Here is a 21,914-nt window from a genome sequence, read left to right on the forward strand (position 1 = left end):
TTGTTTCAAGGACCATGGACCTCTTTGAACAATTAGATGTAACCCAGTTCTGGTACTGGAAGCTTTATTTGGTGACAAGAGATGTCCAGTTGGGACTCTGTCTCCTTTGACATTTGTCTATTTCATTGATATTCCTTGCACATATTTATGTATTTTACAAAGCTCCTCCTGTATTAGGTTTTCATATCACCCCCCCAATGGCTCTTAATTTTAACTGCCTCTCTCTGTATTCCTTCCCTCATCCCCCTCTTCTCTTTCCTTCACCACTTGATCTTCCAATTCTAGTCCCACCATATCCACCCATAACCATCTCTTCTACTTCCCTTTCGTAGGGAGATCTATTAGTCCTTCCATAGTCTCTTACTCTATACCTAACCTCTGTGGTTCTGCAGATTGTAGCTTGGTTGTTATCGACTCCACACATAGTAAATGTATATATCACATATATAAATATATACATATATATATTTATTTATTTCTGGGTCTAGCTTACTCAATGATTTTTTTTCTAGTTTCATTTATTTACCTGCAAATTTCATGATTTTTAAATGTCTAATATTCCATTGTGTAGATGGTAAATATACCACATTTTCTTTATCCATTCATCTGTTGAGGAACATCTAGATTTTTCTAATATCTGGCTATTATGAACAGAGCATCAATGAACATGGGTTCAGCAAGCATCTCTGTGGCAGGGTAAAGTGTTCTTTGAGTGTATGCTCAAGAGTGGTACAAGCTGTATGTTGAGTTACATAGATGCCCATCTTCCTGGGAATCAGCCACACTGATTCCCGTAATGCCTGTACAAGTTTGCATTCTCAGTAGCAATGCATGAGTGTTCCCTTACTTCAGTTCCTCGCCAGCATGAGCTCTGTTTTGTTTTATTGATCTTACCCATTCTGATAGCTGTTAGATGAAATTTCAAAGAAATCTTGATTTGCATTTCCCTGATGACTAAGGTTGTTGTACATTTCTTTAAGTGCTTTTCAGCCATTTGAGTTTCTTCTACTGAGAATTCTCAGTTTATGTCTGTACCCCACTTTTTATTTTTTAATTTTAATTTTTGGTATTAATTACAGTTTGTTCATTTTGTATCTCAGCTGTAGCCCCCTCTCTCATTCCCTCCCAATCTCACCCCCCCCCACACACATCTCCTTCCTGCTCCTCTTCACGTTCACTGATAGGGGACGTCCTCCTCCCCTTCCATCTGACCACAGCCTACTAGGTCTCATCAGGAGTGGCTGCATTGTCTTCCTCTGTGGCCTGGTAAGGCTGCTCCCCCCTCCGGGGGAGGTGATCAAAGAGCCAGCCACTGAGTTCATGTCAGAGACAGTCCCTGTTCCCATTACTAGGGTACCCACTTGGAGACTGAGTTGCCATGGGCTATATCTGTGCAGGGGTTCTAGGTTATCTCCATGCATGGTCCTTGGTTGGAGTATCAGTCTCAGAAAAGACCCCTGGACCCAGATTTTTTGGTTCTGTTGCTCTCCTTGTGGAGCTCCTGTCCCTTTCAGGTCTTTCTATCTCCCCCTCCTTCCATAAGATTCCCTGCACTCTGTCCAAAGTTTGGCTATGAGCCTCAGCATCTGCTTTGATACACTGCTGTGTACCCCACTTTTTAATTGGGTTATTTTTTGATATCTATGTTTTGAGTTCTTTATACATTTGGATATTAGCTATCCTTGACTAGTGACAGCTGCATGTAATCATGATGTAAATATTATGTAATCAATATGTAAATATTGAGTAGTACAGATCAGGGATGTAGCATATAGAAAGTCCTGAGGCCAACCCTAGAGCCAAATATCAATAAAAATATAAAATAATCCCCACCAAAACAACAATTCTCTCTCTCACACATACCTCTCTCTCTCTCTCTCTGTCTCTCTCTTTCACACACACACACATGCTCACAAATTTAAGACAATTATAACTCCATAATGACTTACTTAGTTTTGGATAGTGGAAGGAAAATTATTTGAATGCTACTTGAGCAAAATTATATCCTGGAATGAGGTGCCAAAGACAGTTACCCAAAGGTATCAGCTAGTAGCATACAGAACTAAAGAGTTGGCTGCGGTAAAATGGACAATATGTGTTTACATCAGTGGGCTTGTCTTGCAAGAAAACGGAAATGTGGAAAGCGGGCCTTACTGTTCAATCTTTTCATTTTCAAGGAAAAATGGTAACACTAGTGTCCTGTTGGGAATTCCATCCTTGCAGGAAGAAGACAGACGTCACTGTTTCCTCCTAACATTAGCAGTAGTCACATGCAAAGGTTAGTTTTAATTGCCAACTTCATGCACTCTGAAGCAGCTGGTAAGGAGTCTCGCTGAGGCACTGTCTTGATTAGTTTCCCCTGTGCGGGTCTTCCTTAATTGAGCTAGAAGACTCACTCAGAATGTGGTTGTCATATGCGTGGCCTGGGCCCTGGGCAGAATGAAACTGAGAGTGAATGCTGTACAGTAGGCCTGCGTGTATTCGTCCTCTTCCTGCTCCAGACCTTGGGTATGACTAGCTGCTTCAAGTCCCTACTGTCTTAGCTTCTGTGCAGTGATGGTCCGTACCCTGGAATTGTGAGCTAAAAGAAACCCTTTCTCTTCTAAGTTGCTGTTGTCAGGATCTTTTATCAGAGCAATAGTGACATCGTCAAGATACCACACTGTCAATATTTTCCTGTATGTGTATCTTCAGCCTGGATTCCCAGAGGTCAACAGTGGGAAGTGCCAGGTTATCATTGTACACACAGTGAGCTTGTTACTCAAATCTCAATCTCTCTCTCTGTCCCTGTCTCTATATCTCCGTCTGTCTCTGTTTCCCTCTGTCAATGTCTCTCTCTATGTCTGTGTATACTTGCAGCAAGACAATGTTGGGTGTTGCTCTTGACCTTCCCCCTCATATAAAGCAAGGTCCCCTGTATGCTCCTACCTGTGCCAGCCTATCTGTCATGAGTGTCTAAGGATTTTCCTGCCTCCCTTCACCTCCTCCCTCACTCTGCTATGGTGTTACAAACATGCACTCTTCCACATCTCATTTTATTTAGGTTCTAGGAATTCCATTCATGTCCTCATGCTCTGGTGGAAAGCATTTTACCCATAATCTGGCTTACCAGCCCAAGTATGTCTATTTCTAAGAAGATGATGTTGACTGATGCCAGGACTGGTCTTTGAGAATCACTCATTTAAAGAGATTGGGCCCCGTATCAGGATTGCCTCCCTAAGATGGAGCTCTGTATTTTCTTCTTGTCAAAATGGGAAAGAGAATATTTGTCTCTGCCATCCCGTATATCACCAAGAACAGTGTCCAGGAAATACTACACTTGTTTATTTTCTGAAAGAGCTGTCATTCTCATGTCCACTGCATGGTGTGGTTTCATATTAAATGTTTTCAGATTAATAGTACCAAATGTGGCTTTTCATATAGAATCTTGTGCAACTATAAAACAATCCCAAGACCTAACTTCTTGACATTCCGATGGAAGGCCTACGGGATGTCCTGGGAATCTGTTGTTTTCCAAACTCACCAGGATGATTCCGAGTCAGCTTTTGTGTACTGCTACTGAGCAGCTGTTCTCTCATGCAATTTCTCAAGCATTGTACCACAGTGAGGCCCCTGGAGCCCCTCGGCATAGTGATACCCATGTTCCATCTCCAGAGATATCAACTGAATTCACTTGAGGCTGGGCGTCAGCACTGCGATTTTCAAAACTCCTCCAAAAACTCTGAAATGCAGCATGACCAAGTGTTGTCCTAAAACATTATCATAGTGTATTGTGTGTGTGTGCGCACCATGACATGTGTGTGTACGGAGGTTAGAGGACAACTTATAAGAGTTGGTTCTCTAATTCCACAGAGACTGTGTCCCAGAGATTGAACTCAGGCTGTCAGATGTGGTGGTAGGCACCTTTAACTACTGAGCAATCACACTGGCACAAGAGCCATCAACCCTCCTTAATATATAGAATGTAGTGTCTGTTAAAATGCATGGACTCATATTCCACCTCAGAGCTAACTAAAGAAAGTCTCTGAGCAAGGCATTTATAATTTTGCACTTCAAGTCAGTGTACTGAATTAATCTCTCTTTCTTCCCTCCTTGTCTCCCTTTCTCCTTCCCTCCTTTCTTTCCTCCCTCCTTCTCATTTTCCCTTCCCCCCCCCATCTCTGTGTCATTTTGATAATGAGTATTAGTATGTAGCTCGGGCTGGCCTGAAACTTTTTAATCCTCATGACTTTCCAAACGTACATCACATCTGGCTTTTTTTTTTTTTTTGACATTCAATCTTTTTAAATTTTTTAAAGTGTAAGGTCTTTGGCTTCCTGAAATATAAAGACATTTTCCAGTCATGGAGTTATAAAAATTAAATACAAAAATCAACATACAGACTAATTTACTCTTTGCCAACATAAAAAAAAAAAAAAAAAACTTTACAAGAAGAATCACATCTGGCTTTTGAGTTAGTCCTAACAAAAAATGAGATTTAGAGCTCAAGGGTCACTGCAGCATCCCTCAGTGGGGAAGCTGTGACCTGACTGGACTCCTCAGTGCTTGCTCTCTCTTTCTCTTTTCTCACCCCCCCCCACAGGTTTAGCGAACTTCATTTTGTTATGTTATAGAATCCCCTGGTGAGGCATCTATGATGTCTGGTGAGCAGCCTGAGATTCAGGGCGTGACTCTCTTTAACAGAACGCTTGGGGTTATGAATATATATCAGGCATATGCTAATCTGAAAGAGACAGAGTCTGTTTGATTACATAAGACAGAAACAGGAATACAGGAAGAGGAGATAAAGTAAGATTTAAAAATGCAGTATCTAGAAAAGGAGGGGAAATTGTGAGAAGTGGGGAGTCTGAAAGGCTTTTGGAGAATGTGTCCACTCAAAAGAAATGGCCCCCGTGAAGCTGGAAACATTACTAAATTTTCATCGAAAATCCGGGTGTCAAATGGCCTCGATGGTGATGCTTCACTCCAGTGCATTTCCTGATCTGGGTTTTTAATCACTTTAATATCCAGACTGTGTAACTTTCTTTTGTGTTATCTCATCTTGTTTATACAGAATTATATCTTTTTGAGATCTTGTGGGATGATTAATAAAAGCATTAGTATGACTTTGAATGTTATAAATAAATGATTGTTTTGGATTTCCTAGAATAAAAAATTCCAACAAGGTTTTATCCAAATAAACCAATAGACACAATGACGCAGATTTTCTTTCAAATAATACTAGTTAATTAGTCAAAACTAAAGATATGATTGTGTTATTGTAGGAAGAAGTGTGAAGAAAGTTTTAAGCATATGGTGGACTTAGTTCTTGAACAAATGAAAGTAAGAAATAGTGCTGTGACTGGCAGCCAGATAAAGAGCTCATCTCTGCGAGGATACACTGGAATGTCCTCTTTCTGCAACATCTGTCTTAGATTGTGATATATGATATATAATACCTACTTCCTCAGCAGCTGGCTCTTTAAAGTCAGAGGAAGGTCTGGAGAAACTTCACACTTGGTTAGATTTGAGAAAGCTGGTGTAAGTCAGTGAGTGTTATGAAAACGTGATTCAAATAGTTGTGTGTGTGTATGTGTGTGTGTGTGTGTGTGTGTGTGTGTGTGTAGGTCAGAGGGCAACTTGTAGGAGTTGGTTCTCTTCTTACACCATGTGGAATTAAACTCTGGTTCTCAGGTTTGGTAGCCCCTGCCTTCTCCCCATGCTATCTTGCTGGTCCAGACCATGTAACTTTAAACTGAATGTAGTTTCTTATGCTCAGTTAAAATGGATAATATAAAACAGTACGAATGTATAGATGTATAGTTATATTTGTCTCTATAGTTAGTTGAAACTTAAAAAGCACATGCTATTTGGCAGACTAGGCCAACAGTTATTAACCCTATGTATAGTCTGTCACAAGTACATATAAATACATGAAAGGGTGTTTGTTGTGTCATTGTTTACAATAGCAAAAAATTATCCAACTATGTGTTAGGACAGGACTATCATAAATTATTATTGATCCCATAATGGAATATCATACCATCATTGAAAGAATTAGTATTGATATAGGAAGATGTCAAGGTTGCTTTAAGGGAAGAACAAATCAGAGGCTGAATGCTGTGAATGATATCAAACCATTTGTGTATTGAAGAGGATTTTTGTTTGTTGTATTTAATTTTTTCCATGTAATATAATTTGGTCATTGTTTTTCCCACCTCAACCCTTTCCATTTTCTTCCTACCTTCCTACCCACCCAACTTCATGTTCATTCCCTATTCTCTTTCCAAAAAATCCAGAAAAACAAACTCTAAAAAAATAAAAATAAAAAACTAATAAGATAAAAAATAATGCTCCCTGCTCCAAACCACGAAAATAACATTGGGTTCATTTTGCATTGGACAACTACTCCTTGACATGGGGCTTGCCCTGGAGTGTGATGCATAGAGACACTCCATTGGGGCGGAGGGGGTGGGATAGATTTTACCCTTGACAGCAGCTTTCATCCATCACGAATAGCTTCCTAGGGGTGGGACTTTGTGTCCACTTCTGACTTGAACCTGTACAGGGCGGTCTTGTGACTCTTGCCACAGGCTCTGTGAGTTTCTATGAGCATGAGTCCCGCTGTGTCTGGAAACATCTATTACCTTTGGCTCTTACATTCTCTTTGTCTCCTCTTCTGCATTGATCCCTGAGTCCATGAGGGGAGAGGTTTGATGAAGATGTCCTGTTTAGGGCTGAGTAATTCAAAGTCTCTGACATTTGCATGATATCCAGTTGAGGCTCTCTTTGTTAATTACAATATCCTTCTAGTTGAGCGAGGCACTGATCTATAGGTATGGAAGTCATTTTATTGCTATGTCCCTTTAGCAGAGTAAATAGTATTAGGGTTTTCTCCTAGGCCTGTGACTTATCTAGTCTCAGGTTTTTGGTCACATTAATTACGTATGGGTTCTACGTCAGGAGGCAGGTCTTTAATACAATCAGAAAGTGCTTGGTTAATCCCACAACGTTTGTGCCATTTTTGCATCAGTATATCTTGTAGGTTGGTTGCTGCTGCAGGTCACAGTGTTTGTAGCTAGTTGAGTGATATTGATGATTCCTTTTCTTCTCTGGTAGCATGCAGGATGCCTTCTAGTGAATGCTAATCACCAGGAGTAAAGCTTCTAGCTGGGCACCAGCTCAGCTTCTCCATGTCTGATGACATAAATAAGTTTTGGCTTCAGCAACATTGTCTTACCATCAGCTTGCTCCCGGAGAGCAACAAATAGCCTTTGCAAGAGTCTGTAATATTTGGGGTGGAAGGCTGCATCCATGAGACTGTTTTGGACAGGAACTCAACAAGATAAAAACCCAATTTGATTGATTGATTAATTGATTGATTGATTGATTGTACTGGAGCTTTTACTTCGTGGCATAAGATACCTAGTTGGGGCATTCTCTTCCCCATTATATGATGATACCATTTATATATGTATATATTTTAGGGAGCATCTGTATTAGGAAGTTTCCACATGTTTTTTTTTTAAAGTCTTTCAGTGTTAGTAATCCCTCTCCATATTCCCTCATTACCCTGCTCTCCCCTCTCCTTCCCCTTTACCTCTCTCATTCTAGTTTCTCCTGTATCTCTTCATAACACTATGTTCTATTTCCTCTTCCATGGAAGCTCCTCCCTTGCTTCTCTGGTCTCTTACTAGGTACCTAACTTCTGTGATTATTTGGATTGTAGCACTCATATTGAAAGCTTAAAAGGCAACATTTCATATATAAGAGAAAATGTGCACATTTGTAAGCAGTATGGGGATTGCAGCATTTCTTTTGGGATCGACAGTAGAATTTAATCCATATATAGATATTCTGTAAACACAGTACATTTCTAATATAATACACAAACTCTCTCAAAAGACTTTTTCCTGTGGAGGTAACTATGGCTTGCACAGTGTATGTGAGGGATGTAATTTTCCTCTTTACCATAAACAGTATAACTTTTTAGCACCTTCATCCTAAATGTATATCATTTAAAAATACTTCTTAAAATATAGAATTTTTTTAAATTCTATATTTAAAAAACACAAAGTACTTCTTAAAATATAGAATTTATTGATTTGCTCATTTATATTAATAATAGAATATCAATGAATTAAGATACTTAGCATTAAAGTCTGTTGTTCGGAATAATAATTATTATCAGACATATTAAAAGAAAATGAACTTTATTACTTCCTCATCTATCTATCTATCTATCTATCTATCTATCTATCTATCTATCTATCTATCTATCTCTCTATTTATCTATCTATCATCTGTCTATCTATCATCTGACTATCATCTTTCTGTTATCTATCTATCTATCTATCTATCTATCTATCTATCTATCTATCTATCTGTTTATTGATATTTTGCCTGCATGTATGTATGCGTATTATGTGCATGCAGTGGCAACAGGAGGACATCCGACCTCCTGGAACCGGAATCACAGGTGGTTGTGAACCACACAGGTGCTAGGAGTTGAAGCCAGGTCCTCTGCTAGAGCAACCAGTGTTCTTAACCACTGAGCCATCTCCTGCTTGCCTCACTTTTTCATTTAAATAATTGTGGATTTATGGTAAATAGCATCTGATAAATTTATAACACTAACATGACTTTTTGTCAATATTTGGTATCCTACCAACTGAAATCCTTCTAAATTGAATTGTAATAGCCCAGGCTGAGGAGGTCTCTCTTGCTCCTGTTTATGCACCTCTTGAAGTGTCATGGAAACACTCAAGAATGAGTCAACCACACTGGGTTCTCTTTGCATTTGTAGTGTTAGGCTTTTGTGCAGACAGGCTTTGATCATACGCTGTTTTTGGATTGACTCCTGTTTTTTTTCTGAATTGGAAATTGTTTTCAATTACCTAATTATCTAACTGTGCCCCAATGTAGTAGACGGATTTTTTTAACTTAATTATTTTGTGGTATGGCTAGTCTCAGTTTTCTGAGAAAGCACCAGATTGATTTCCAAAGAGGTTGTACAAGTTTGCACTCCCACCAGCCATGGAGGAGGATTCCCCCTTTCCATATCCTCACCAGCATGTATCATCGCTTGAGTTTTTTTTTTTAAGTTTTATTTATTATTTATACAACATTCTGCCTGTACACCAGATCTTACTATAGATGGTTATGAGCCACCATGTGATTGCTGGGAATTGAACTCAGGACCTTTGGAAGAACAGCAAGTGTTCTTAACCTCTGAGGCATCTCTCCAGCCCCCATCTCTTGGGTTTTTTATCTTAGCCATTCTGATGGGTGTAAAATAGAATCTCAGAGTCATTTTGATTTGCATTTCCCTGATGACCAAACATGTTGAGCATTTTTTAAGTGCTTCTTCACCATTTGAGATTCCTCTGTTGAGAATTCTCTGTTTAGCTCTGTATTTCATTTTTTTTTTTAAATTGGATTGTTTGGTCTGTTGGTGTTTAATTTCTTGAGTTCTTTATATATTCTGGATATTAACCCTTTGTCAGATGTAGGATTAGTGAAAATCATTTCCCAATCTGTAGACTGCTGTTTCGTTCTTTTGACAGTGTCCTTTGCTTTACAGAAGCTTTTCAGTTTCAAGAGGTCCTGTTCATTAACTGCAGATCTTAGAGCCTGAGCTTTGGTGTTCTGTTCAGGAAGTTATCTCCTGTGCCAATGAGTTCAAGCCTCTTCCCTACTTTCTCCTCTAGTAGATTTAGTTTATCTGATTTTATGTTGAGATCTTTGACCCACTTGGACTTGAGTTTTGTGAAAGGTGATAAATATGGATCTATTTGCATTATTCTACATGTAAACATCAGTTAGACCACTATTTATTGAAGATGTTGTTTTTTATCCATTGTATGGTTTTGGCTCCTTTGTCAAAAAGTAGGTTTGCATGGGTGTGTGGGTTTATTTCTGGGTCTTTGAATCAATTCCATTGATCAACCAGCCTATTTATATGCAAATACCATGCAGTTTTTATTACTATTGCTCCCTATTATAGCTTAAGGTCATGTATAAAGGTACCTCCAGAAGTTCTATTATTGCACAGGGTTGTTTATGCTAAAGATGCTCCACCATACAACAAAGACATTTGCTCAACCATGTTCATAGCAGCTTTATTTGTCATAGCTGGAAACTGAAAACAACCTAGATGTTCCTCAACCAAAGAATAGATAAAGAAACTGTGGAACAATTACACAATGGAATAATACTCAGCAATTAAAAACAAGGAAATATTCTTGTGGGCCTCCTGTCCCCTCCATGTCCTTCTAATCACACCCCTCTCTTCCTCCATTATACTCCCTGCACTCTGCCCAAAGTTTGTCCCTGAGTGTCAAGCATCTACTGCAATCCCCTATTGGGTGAATCCTTTCAGAGGACCCTCTATAGTAGACTCTCATCTGTTTCCTCTCTTCTACCGCTACTGGTGTCTATCCTGTTTGCCATTCTGAATGAGATTTATGTATCCTCCCTATGGTCCTCCTTAATGTTTAGCCTCTTTGTGACTGTAGATGGCTGTCCTATATTATACGGCTAATATCTGCTTATTAGTGAGTGTATACCATGCCTGCCTTTCTGTTTCTAGGTTAACTCACTCAGGATGATCTCTTCTAGTTCCACCCATTTGCCTGCAAATTTCATGGTTTCCTTCTTTTTAATAACTGAGTAGTATTCCATTGTGTAGATGTACCACAATTTCTGTATCCATTCCTCTGCTGAGGGACATCTAGGTTGTTTCCAAATTCTGGCTATTACAAATAAAGCTGCTATGAACATAGTTGAACAAATGTCCTTATTGAGTGGTGGGGCATCTTTTGGGTATATGCCCAGGAGTGGTATAGTTGGGCCTTATGGAAGCACTATTCCCAATTTTCTGAGAAAACTCCAGATTGATTTCCAAAGTGGTTGTACAAGTTTGCACTCCCACCAGCAATGGAGGAGGGTTCCCTTTCTCTACATCCTCTCCAGCATGTGCTATCACTTGAGTTTTGATCTTCACCAATAAAATGAAACTATTAGAAGTTAGAAAAAAAAATAAATTATTTGTCCTATTTATTATTATACAATGGCATGTTTCCAGAGTGGGTATTTAAAAGAAACTGTAATAACTTATAAAATATTTCTTGTAGCCTGTTCCACTAGCATATATCCTCACATAACGATTTCTGAGTTCTGCTCTGTTCTAATCTAATACCATAATTATTGTGATTATTTTCCTTTTCACCTCTCTGCTTTATTCTCTTTTCATGTGTTACTGTTCACTTCTGAGACCTCTGAAAAAAGAAATTTGTTTGGGTTTGTCACAGTTTGCATTGAAAGAAACAGTTTAAGCAGAACCCTCCCTTTCAGTACAGGCCATATCATCAACTGTTGACTTTTTTGTGTGGTCTGTATGAAGATAGTGTTCTCACTTCTGGTACAATCAGATATGTCCAGAAAAGAAGAACTATTTTAATCATGTATTTGCTTGCACGTTTGTAATGGAATCGATGGAGAATATTTATACTCACCCTGTCTCTAAAAGTAATAGAGTAGAATAGCAGAAAAAGTGTGAAAGAATTCAGTCTAGAAGAAAGCTTAGACACGGAGTACATTAATCACAAGTTCTAGATCCAATTCAGAAGTAGTGTTGGGAAAATAATACAGGATTTGTATTCATCCTATTTGTATTGCATCTCTCCTTGGCACATTTGAGGGTAGACAACCTTGTGTCTTAAAAGTTAGATGTTTTTAAAATGCATAGTATTGGAGCCAAGTCCCAATGGTTACATCTAAAGAACATTGCTGTACCTAAGGCTCAGGGAATGTTGCAGGAAGATTTTTAAGAGAGGGAGGATCAGGGAGTTTTCTATGAATTGGTTTTTACAGTAATATTGGAGGCTAAACCTGTAAAGACTCACCAACATGAAGGCTTCGCTATGAACTGAATAATGATAATAGGAGGAGATATACCAAAGTGGACAGGGATAAGCCCACAAGGGCTCAGCCCTACACAAAGAATTATGAGTACCAGAGGAATGCCGAAAGTGGGAGAAATAGTCCTTCCCAGGGAAGTGCAATTGGATGGCACTGATTGACTATTCAATACCAAGTGGTCACCTCTGAAAATATAGGTACAAGTAATATTATACAGACTAAGAAGGTTATAGTTAGGAATACATATGTATATGCAAATACATATACGCATGTAAGAGCAATTAATGAAAAAAAGCCATAGAGTTTGAAAGAGAGCAAGGGTGGCATATAAAAGGTTTAGAGGGAGGAAAAGGAATGGAAAAGTGATGTAATTATGTTATAATCTCAAGAATAAAAGACAAAAGTTTCAGCCTTCTGAATACTGTAAAGATTGTACTATTTCTTTTAAGACTGATGTTAGAATTTAATAAGATTATGTGTGTAAATCGAAAGAAAAACAATAGCAGTGATGACAGCAAACGCTGAATGCTTATCATGGCAAAACATATTCTATCCCTATTCCCTGTGCTCGTTTAATCTCACAACAGCCCAACAAGATAATCGTCTCTTTCTGGTAAATACAGAGACTGAGCATTCCTCGCTACTACGGAGTTATCTCATGGGCAGTGGCACCGGGCCTTCATTCCCACTGCCTGCTGTGTCTTCCTATTCTTATTCTTATCAGTTTACTTGTCAAACACTGGGCATTATAAATAGGGTTAGTTTTTAAAGAAGACTAAAGCAACATTTCCCCTTTCCATTATCCATTCCATCAGTTCATCCTGTTTAACTCTTTTTTTTTAATCCCATAATATCAGTTTAATGAGAAACTCTCTGCCACTGAATAAATAAATTAGTTGCACAATGGAAAGGGTGATTTAGAGGAGAGCTTTTCAAATGTTTACGTGCATATAAATCATTACAGACTGTGTTACCATGTAGATTCTGATATGGTAGGTCCGCTGGGCAAGGGTCTTGTATTTCTAAGAAGCTCTGATGCCCTCCATGCTGCTGTGGTCCCTGGACCCATCCTCTCAATATCAAACATTTAAAGACATCACCATTGGATGCTAGATCATTTATATGCCATTTCCTTTTCAATCATTTTTAAAGAAATGAGTTCCTAGTGGGGCGTGGAGGCTCATGCCTTTAACCCCAGAACTTGCACTTGGGGAGGCAGAGGCAGGCCTGTGAGTTCGAGGCCAGCCTGGTCTACAATGTGAATCCAGAACAGCCAAGGCTACATGGAAAAACTCTGTCAAACAAACAAACAAGAAAGAGTTTCTTAGAAGAATTCAATTGGTATGACCAATTACAGAAGGCACATAACTGTTTTAAACTCTACCCCAGACTGCTTACCAGGAAAGCATTTCCAAGTTTGAGATAGAACACTATAAAATTAGCAGGAACACCATAAAAACTGATACTTTCTGGCATCACAAGAATCTAATGACTATCAAATGCATCCAGTTTCTTTTTGCTCAGCTGAATGTTAACTTGCCACTTCATTGTTGTTCAAAATTGAATCTCTCAGAACTGGGAGGTAGATTGTTAAAACTATCTGGTGCACGGGCCACCCACTTATCTCGGCATCTGTTTCTTGGCTCATCTGGTAGTGCCTGCATAAAAGCAAAGTGAAGTCCGTCTTTATTACCTTGCCTTTTCCTTTGGCGTCTATTTGGTAGGCGCATTTATGAATAATTCTGTTGGAGTTGATTGAACCATGCCAATCTGTGTGATGAAACGCTGTGCAGAGCATCATCTATGGAGATAATGTGATAATGTGAGAACCCTTCGGTAGAGACTTTGCGGCAGGGTGTCCGAGTGGCCAGGCTCATGTCCTCTTTTTATGTTTCCAGGGAGGAGAACACTGTTACTACCAGGGCCAGATCCGAGGAAACCCTGCCTCATTTGTTGCCCTGTCAACTTGCCATGGACTCCAGTAAGTGCCACATAAATTATTTATACATTTGCTATTTCAATAACTTTTCTTTATGTTTAATGTACTAGTGAAGTGTCTTAGCGTTTCAGAAGCCAGAGGCTTTGAAATTCTGCTGTCACACCGTGATACTTGAAAGATTTTTCTAGTTTCATCCAGATTCAGACAGGAGTGGCTTGGGTAACTTTGTTTTTTTGTTCCTGGGGATGATTAGCCCCCTTGTAACCAATTCAGCCCCCCACATTTCCTTGATCTAAGTCTGTGTAGTCTCACGGAGCGATAGAAATTGTAGCAGATGAAAATCTCTGGCTCTCTGCCCAAAAACCGGGTGCGGAGGACCTCAGAAGAACCTTTTCAGCAGGCACCCACAGCAGCTAAGGAAGGACACACATACCCAGAATGCTCTGCAGAACAAGTTTGTCCTTCCTGCTTCCTTTACCACAACTCTCACAGCACGGAATGTTTGCTGACGGTGAACATGGGAGTATACCTCTCCCTATCCTGTCCATGGTGACAAAGCTCACGGGGCCATTTCTGTTTGTTTCATGGCCTCTGGAAGACTACAAATCCATCCCCAAGCACTCTAGAGAGACTAAATCATTCAAATCACTCAATCCCTTCTGGCTTGTTTTACCTTTTTTTTTTTTTTTTTTTTTTTTTTTTTTTTTTTTTTTTTTTGGTCACATTGTGAGCTAGGACATACATTACTTTTTAAAGTTTGGTTGGCAGATACCAATTTTGTAGTGAGTTAGACATGTAGCCTTTTCCATCTAAGAAACTATCACTGGGCATCTGCGGTGGACGAGGCACTAGAGATGTTAAGGCAATTTTAACATCTCTGAGTCCCGAGACCTCAGTGTATTGTGCAGGGCAAATGTAGCCCGGTTTCATCTTGTGGAACCTGATAGCTGTATTTGTTTTCTTTGAGAAAAGAAAAATGCAAGCTGAGGATCAGCACTGAAGGGCAGGTAGAGCATGAGGGTTTTGAAGGTGTACTACCTGCAGAAGGTTGAGCGGGCCCTGTGGCAGACTTAGAAAGACTCTCCCAGCGGATGTTAGGTCTTAAGTCTACAATGGCAATGGAATGAGGTAGGCTGTAGAGTCTGAACACTCTAGCCGGTCTCTGGGAAGAAATATGTTAGATAGGTAGACGGAGAGCTTGCTAGGGTAAGGTGGAGGAGGTGGGCTGTGTGCCTGTACAATGCAAAACCTTCCTCGCACTTATAAATAAATGGATATTTATTTTACATACGCCACTTGAGCAAGGATCATTTCAGACATGGCGCCTTTGCTTATTAGATGAGGGCCCTGATTTTCTTACCAGATGAAAGCAAGGTTGAAATCATTTTCGTAGTAAAACTGGTATAGATTGTCTCAGCATGGCTGTCAGCTGGGGATAGTATGTTTGATCTTGCTGGCATTTATGACTACAAATATGTGTTGGAGGGAGGAGTGATAGGAAAATAAGAAGGCTTTTCCCATCTCTCTTTTACAGTTAGCGTCTCAGCAAAGTCACAATGTGGACATCATGCTCACTGCTTTTTGCTTTGCTTCCACGTTTCCCAAACGGACAGGGTGTTGTGAGAACAGGGGGATGGTCTGAGCCCCTTTTATGGAAAGAGAATCTGGGAACAATAGCAGGATTCTACCCTTACACAGTCATTTAAGGAAAGTGTGAACAGTGCCTTTCTGGATCTTGCCTCCATTGCTTTAACTCAGTACATTTTAGATCTACATTTAAAAACTCACTTAAAACGAACCAAAATGAAATAAATGGAAAATTCATGATATGTCTACACATACTGACAAGATTGTGTACAACTGTGTTTGGGCTTTCTTAGATAGTATAATCATGTTTTGTACTTCTTTTATTGTTAAACTATTATCATCATGATTTTACTTCTGAACACAAGCTCCTAGCAATGTTTTGAAGAGATATTGCTGAATATTAAAAGAAATAAGCTGTCTCAGCCATAATGGTTTAGATATAAGCTGCATCACTTCATGCATAATTTATCTTTTATAAATGACCAAGTATATAAACAAAGAGGTTTATTCAAGTTTCTGATTTACTGCATTTATTTGAAGAAAATAAAATGGAAAAATTAGATTACTAAGCCTTTTTTGTAGAGTCTACAAGGGGACTTTTATACAAAATCAAAGGATTAATAGACAATATTTTGATCCATGTATGTTTGATATTATGACAAAATCTTGTAACTATGGGAACCTAAAAAAAAAAATGAAAATGAAATATAAGTTTATTGCCCTCTTGTGGAAATTTGTAAGAATGACTGCAGTTTCCTTTCGAAGTCTCATTTTGATTCAGCCTTATAAAAATTTAGTCAAGCTGTTTCATAATGACTTGGTTCTAGCTACAGGACTTAATTGTTACAACTTTACCATATATAGAATTTATGTTATAAGGTAAAGGCATCAATCCTTAAAGTAAATGGAACAGCTGGTTTATTATTATTGTTATTATTATTATTTAGTTAGTGACAACATGTTGTTATGAGGAATCAGAATTTTCTAAGTGAAGATAATTTTATAACCTTTCTACTTAATGATGCTTTCTTGTGCAACATGTGTTTAAAATCAGTGAAGAAAAAAACTTGGTTTTTCCCATTGGACATTATTCCAGTTTGCTTTCTATAAATACTGACCAAAAGCAACTTGAGGGGGAAAGGGTTCATTTTATCTTAAAGGCTGTTCATTCACCTTTTTCTATTAGTTTTTTTAATATTAATTACAGCTTATTCACTTTATATTCCAGCTGTAGCCCTCTCCCTCATTCCCTCCCAACCTTACCCTCCCTCTCTCATCTCCTCCCATGCCCCTCTCCAAGTTCACTGATAGGGGAGGTCCTCCTCCCCTTCCATCTGACCCTAGACTATCAGGTTTCATCAGGATTAGCTTCATTTTCTTTCTCTGTGGCCCTGGTAAGGCTGGTCCTCCCTCTGGGGAAGGTTATCAAAGAGCCAGCCACTGATTTCATGTCAGAGATAGCCCTGTTCCCCTTACTAGAGATTGCCCTTGGATACTGAGCTGCCATGGGCTACATCTGTGCAGGGGTTCTAGGTCTGTTCATTCATCTTAAGATGGATATCTATCCATCCATCTTAAAGGGCAGGAACTCAAGGCAGGGACCAGGAGGCAGGAACTAATGCAGAACTGTGATTAGGTCTTGGTTTGTGCCAAGCTCATAAAACTATAATAGGGAGTAACACTTTTATTTTAACAAAATAACTTTTATTTTAACAATAATGCTATTGTATTTTAACAAAATAATCTGCTTACCATGTGAACTTTGACAAATGTTAATTGTTATATTCTGGGTGGATCTGGCAACTTATTAGAAGGAATAGAATAATGTCTGTTCTATTTGGTCTGTTTAGAGGGTAGTCTCCCCTTACGTGTGTGTGTATTTCATGTATCATATTATAGTGTATTATTGACTACAACTGTTTATCTTTAAATTCTGAATTTAGTGTCATCCAAACTCAGAAAATACATTTATGTGAGCATGGCTATTCCAGTTGGTATATGAGAATTTAAAACATGCAGAAGATGTTCCAGCAGGAATGAAAGAATTTACATAAAAGCAGCCCTGGAAACCATTGTAGTTACAACTCAGGGAAACTAATATATCTTATAACATAGTTAATGAGAGACAAAAAGTGTTCTGTGTCTAACTCTTTGGCTATCATGTGAGCATTTTTACCATGAGCTGGAAAGTTAACTTGGAGGATCACAGCTCTGCTACCCTTAGGTGCCTGGATGTTACTGGCTAGTATTGTTGCAGCACGAGGCCCCTGATTTCAATAGAAACACTGTGTTTTAACCAGAGTGGTGTCAGGAGCTTTTTGAATGGGAGATGAAACCACATGTACTTCAAACACATATGTGTGTTTTGGGTATGAGAACGGCGCCCATAAGCTCATATATTTGCACGGTTAGCCCCTAGCTAGTGGAACTTTTTGGGAAGGATTAGGTGTGGCCTTGTTGGAAGAGGTGTGCCACTTGGGTGGGCTTTGGTGCCCAGTCTCTTTCTCTCTCTACCTGCTGCCTGAGGATCAGGAGGTAGCTCTCAACTACTTCTCCAGCACCATGCCCAGCTGTTGTCATGCTTCCTGCCGTGATGATCATGGACAAACTCCCTGACACTGTAACCAAGCCCCTGATGAAATGCTGTCTTCTATAAGTTGCCTTGGTCATGGTGTCTCCTCATGGCAATAGAACAGTAACTAAGGCACTCCCTTCATAGGATTTCTAAATAGCAGATAAGCACCCCAGCATAAAAGGTGACAAGCCACTTTTGATTTGTGCCCTCTTTCCTGCCCTCTGTCTGCTGGGGCTGCCCACCACGTTTCTTCGCAGCTGTTGTTATTTGCTTTAATGTCAATGCTGTCTTTACAACGATCAGGTCAAAACCTTGGAGCTCTTGTTGATGTTTTTCTGGCAAAGTCCACGTCAAGCTTCTGAACAAATCTTTTTGGTCCTATTTTCAAAATATATCTAGGCTGAGCATGTGGCTCAGTGATATAACATGTGCTGAGTTCAGTCCTCAACAGCAAGAAGAAATACACTCATGCAAGCACATACACCAGACACAGACACACACACACACACACACACAAATATACAGAGACACAGACACAGACACACACACAGACACACACACACACACACACACACATATGCATGCACACACGCATGCTCTCACACACACAACTCTCACATACCTCTCTAGAATTTGGCCAGTTCTCACCACTTCTGCCATTACCACTCTCTTCTTTCTCTTGGATTGTTATAGTAATCCCCTCCTAGTAATCCCTGCCTTTGGCCTTGCTGTTCTAAAGAGAATTATAACACAGTAGCTGGGGTAATTGTTTTAAGATGGGGGATAACCAAGATGGGGGCTCATGCCTGCAATTCTAGCACTTGGGAGGCAGAGGCAGAAAGATCGCTGTTAATTTAGAGCTGACCTTGGGGAAAGGTTGACATTCTGTCTCAATAACCAAACAATAAAGCAAAACAGGGAGAAGGCATTTCGTCTGTTTAGAAGCCTGTATGGCGGTGTCATCAGCACTCAGAAGAGACAGCCTGCTATGTCCCCCGTGCCTCTGACAGCTTGTTTCTATTACTCTGTCCCCTGCATACTCTCCTCCCACCCTGTTGCCCTCCTACTGTTCCTGGATCATGCCAAGGCTTTTCTTACCTGACAGCGTCGGAAATGCCCTCTGTACCAGTGTAGGTAGGTGGTCGTGCTTGTGTCCTGAACTCCTAGGAGGCGGCAGCAGCCTTCTCTCTCAGCCATCCCACACTGTCTCCCAGAGACAGTTCTTAACTTTAACCTGCTTGAGTTCCACCATGAAACTCATGTTCGCCTAACTTACATCTCCTCCTTTATCATGTGTTTTATTTTTTATTACTCCCAAAATGAGGACAGGAAGTCGGTTTGTTCTGTTTACATACCACGTCTGCAGTGATGCATCATTGGCACTATGTCAGTTTCTACTGAGTGAATAAATGAAGGGGATGTCTGATGACCGGTTAGTGTACCCAGACTGCATTGCTTCTTGCCGCCTTTATATGGGTTATGGAATCTAGGGAGGTTTCTTCAGTCTCTTTTCTATACAGTGAAGAAGGTCGCCGCTCCTCCCCCATATGGATGTGGAAAGATCTAGTTCAGGGCAAGTTGCTGAATTACCAAGGACCTTCCAGGTGTGTGGTAGGAGGCCGTTCTCGGTGGAATCTCAGGCAGCCTGTGTCATTGGTATCATCTAGGTGTTAGTGGTCCTCGTGGGCTTTGTTGCAGTTTTTCCCACGACTGGACAGGTGTGTATGTTAGGCAAATGCTCAAACACCCAGCTGTATCCTTACCTGCTGTTCTTTTTAACATAAGATTTTGGGACAGGAGCTCAGGGATTTTCCCAGGTCAGCCTTGCACCTGTGACCTTCTTGCCACCAGTTGTAAGTTCTTGGGATTGAAAGTTTAGGTCACCACTTCCAGCATCTGAGACTTGTTTTAATTTTTGAGGCAGAAGTCCTGATGAGACCTGATAGGCTAACATCAGATGAGGAGGACCTCCCCTATCAGTGGACTAGGGGAGGGGCATGGGAGGAGAAGAGGGAGGGAGGAAGGGTGGGACTGGGAGGCGATGAGGGAGGGGGCTACACCAGAATACAAAGTGAATAAATTGTAATAAATAATAAATAAAAAAAAATTGAGGCAGAGTTAAGAGAGCATACTAGGATTAAAGGAATATGCTGCCACTCCGGTGTGGGACTTGTTTTAAATATGGCTGCCAGAGTCCCAGCCTAGAAATCTGAGGAAGCTTTTTCAAGGCCTACGCTCTGAAAGATACTCTACAGTAGCCTTCATATAGTAAGTCTTAGTATTCAGTGTTAGAAGAACAATGGAAAACAGCTAAAAAATGAAATCTTTGAGCACGGAGTTCAAGATAGGAGCATCCGCCTTTGGGAAACTTTGCCTCGCTGAAGTGTGGTGTGTGTGTGTGTGTGTGTGTGTGTGTGTGTGTGGTGTATGCCTGTACAATGTGGCATGTACCTGGTAATGATTGGTAGGTCTGGGAAATAGACACTGAAGGTAACTATTCCTGTGCTGCTGACCGTAAAATGATCTTGCTGTGGATGAGACTTGATAGCTATGTCTAACTATTTTCTTGTACTTGGCAGTGGGATGTTCTATGATGGGAACCACACATATCTCATTGAGCCAGAAGAAAATGAGACCTCCCAGGTAAGTGCTCTGCTTGCCAGGCAGATGTCAGCATTGATGTGGAGACCTTTATTCTTCTTAACTCCTTATACTTTTATATTGTTAGGGCCAGGGCTGCACACACACACACACACACACACACACACACACACACACACACTGTTAAACCAATTAAGCACAGGGTTTTTAGTATTTAATTTTTCTTGCCCTTCCTGTCTTTTATTGGAATGCTTCCCCTGGCATGTGTTCTGCAACCACCAGTTCTCTCTGTCGCGTGATGTGCCTTACTTTATAGACAACTCCACCAAACATCACAGACTGTGGCTTCTGCAGCAAACAGTATTTTCTCCCAGTTCTGCAGGCTGTGACATTAAAAACTGAGATGCCAGTAGGGTCGGTGTCCTGTGGGCTTTCTCCTTGGGGGTCAGGTGGTTGCTTTCTTGCTGTGTGTGTTTTTACTTGGTAGAGAGGTTTTTGTGATCCATCTCTTTCTCGCCATATGAGGACATCAGCCGGGTTGGATCAGGGCGCCATCCTCCCAGCTCCATTTAACACTTATTTCCTCCTTGGCCCTCTCTCCACGCACAGTGACATGACCTAACAGGTTGCTGTGAGTCTGGGGTGTGATACAGACATTCAGTCAACAGCAGATAAAAGCCCACAGATGCATTTTTTGCCCCCCCCCCCTTTTTTTTCTCGGTTCCACGCTTTTCTACTTTGCATGTTGCTTTCAAGGCTCCATGCCAGTGAAGCTTTCTCCTTCCAGGAGTTGATACATTTATTTGCTACATATTAGGAAAGAACTGAGTTAACATTGGGGTTGTAATTATCCTTGTTAGCCTTCGGCTAAGACCATATCCATAATAGACCACAGGGAAACAGTATAGTTTTTAATTCTTGCTTTGCGTATACAAATGAACTTCCTTGTTTCATGCAACATTAGTCAAACATTTTCAGAGGAGGTGATTTCCAGGAATACACATTGTTCTGCTCCCTGTTTAAAACTCTGACTTGTGTACCTACTAAGGTGGTCCTATCACTGTGCATGGCCCTGACATTTTAGAGGTTATATATAGCTTACATCCTATGACATTCTAATTTTTTTAGAAGTCGGATGCAACCAGATGAAATCATTTGAATGTGTAATAATTTTGCATAGAAGAAAAAGTGTTGTGTTTTTCTCTTACTTTCTAGAACTGTCTATGTCGGGATATGGACAGTTTAGGCATCGCTTGTATCTGTCGCTTTGATGGCAGACACCAGGACAATGTATAGCTCTGCAGTCACTGC

At 40.1% G+C, this 21,914-nt stretch overlaps 1 protein-coding gene across 23 annotated transcripts in view; it reads left to right on the forward strand.

The window, feature by feature from the left end:
- The window catches only part of Adam22 (ADAM metallopeptidase domain 22), a 229,000-nt gene that overhangs the window by 127,527 nt on the left and 79,559 nt on the right, over positions 1-21,914 (forward strand). For all 23 annotated transcript variants that reach the window (XM_060373788.1, XM_060373789.1, XM_060373791.1 and 20 more), the window contains exons 5-6: positions 13,800-13,882; positions 20,582-20,645. In XM_060373788.1, coding sequence (XP_060229771.1) covers positions 13,800-13,882; positions 20,582-20,645 — 147 coding nt within the window. The remainder of the gene's footprint in view (positions 1-13,799; positions 13,883-20,581; positions 20,646-21,914) is intronic.

The sequence above is a fragment of the Meriones unguiculatus genome, chromosome 21, assembly GCF_030254825.1.
Source record: "Meriones unguiculatus strain TT.TT164.6M chromosome 21, Bangor_MerUng_6.1, whole genome shotgun sequence".
Taxonomy (NCBI): Eukaryota; Metazoa; Chordata; class Mammalia; order Rodentia; family Muridae; genus Meriones; species Meriones unguiculatus.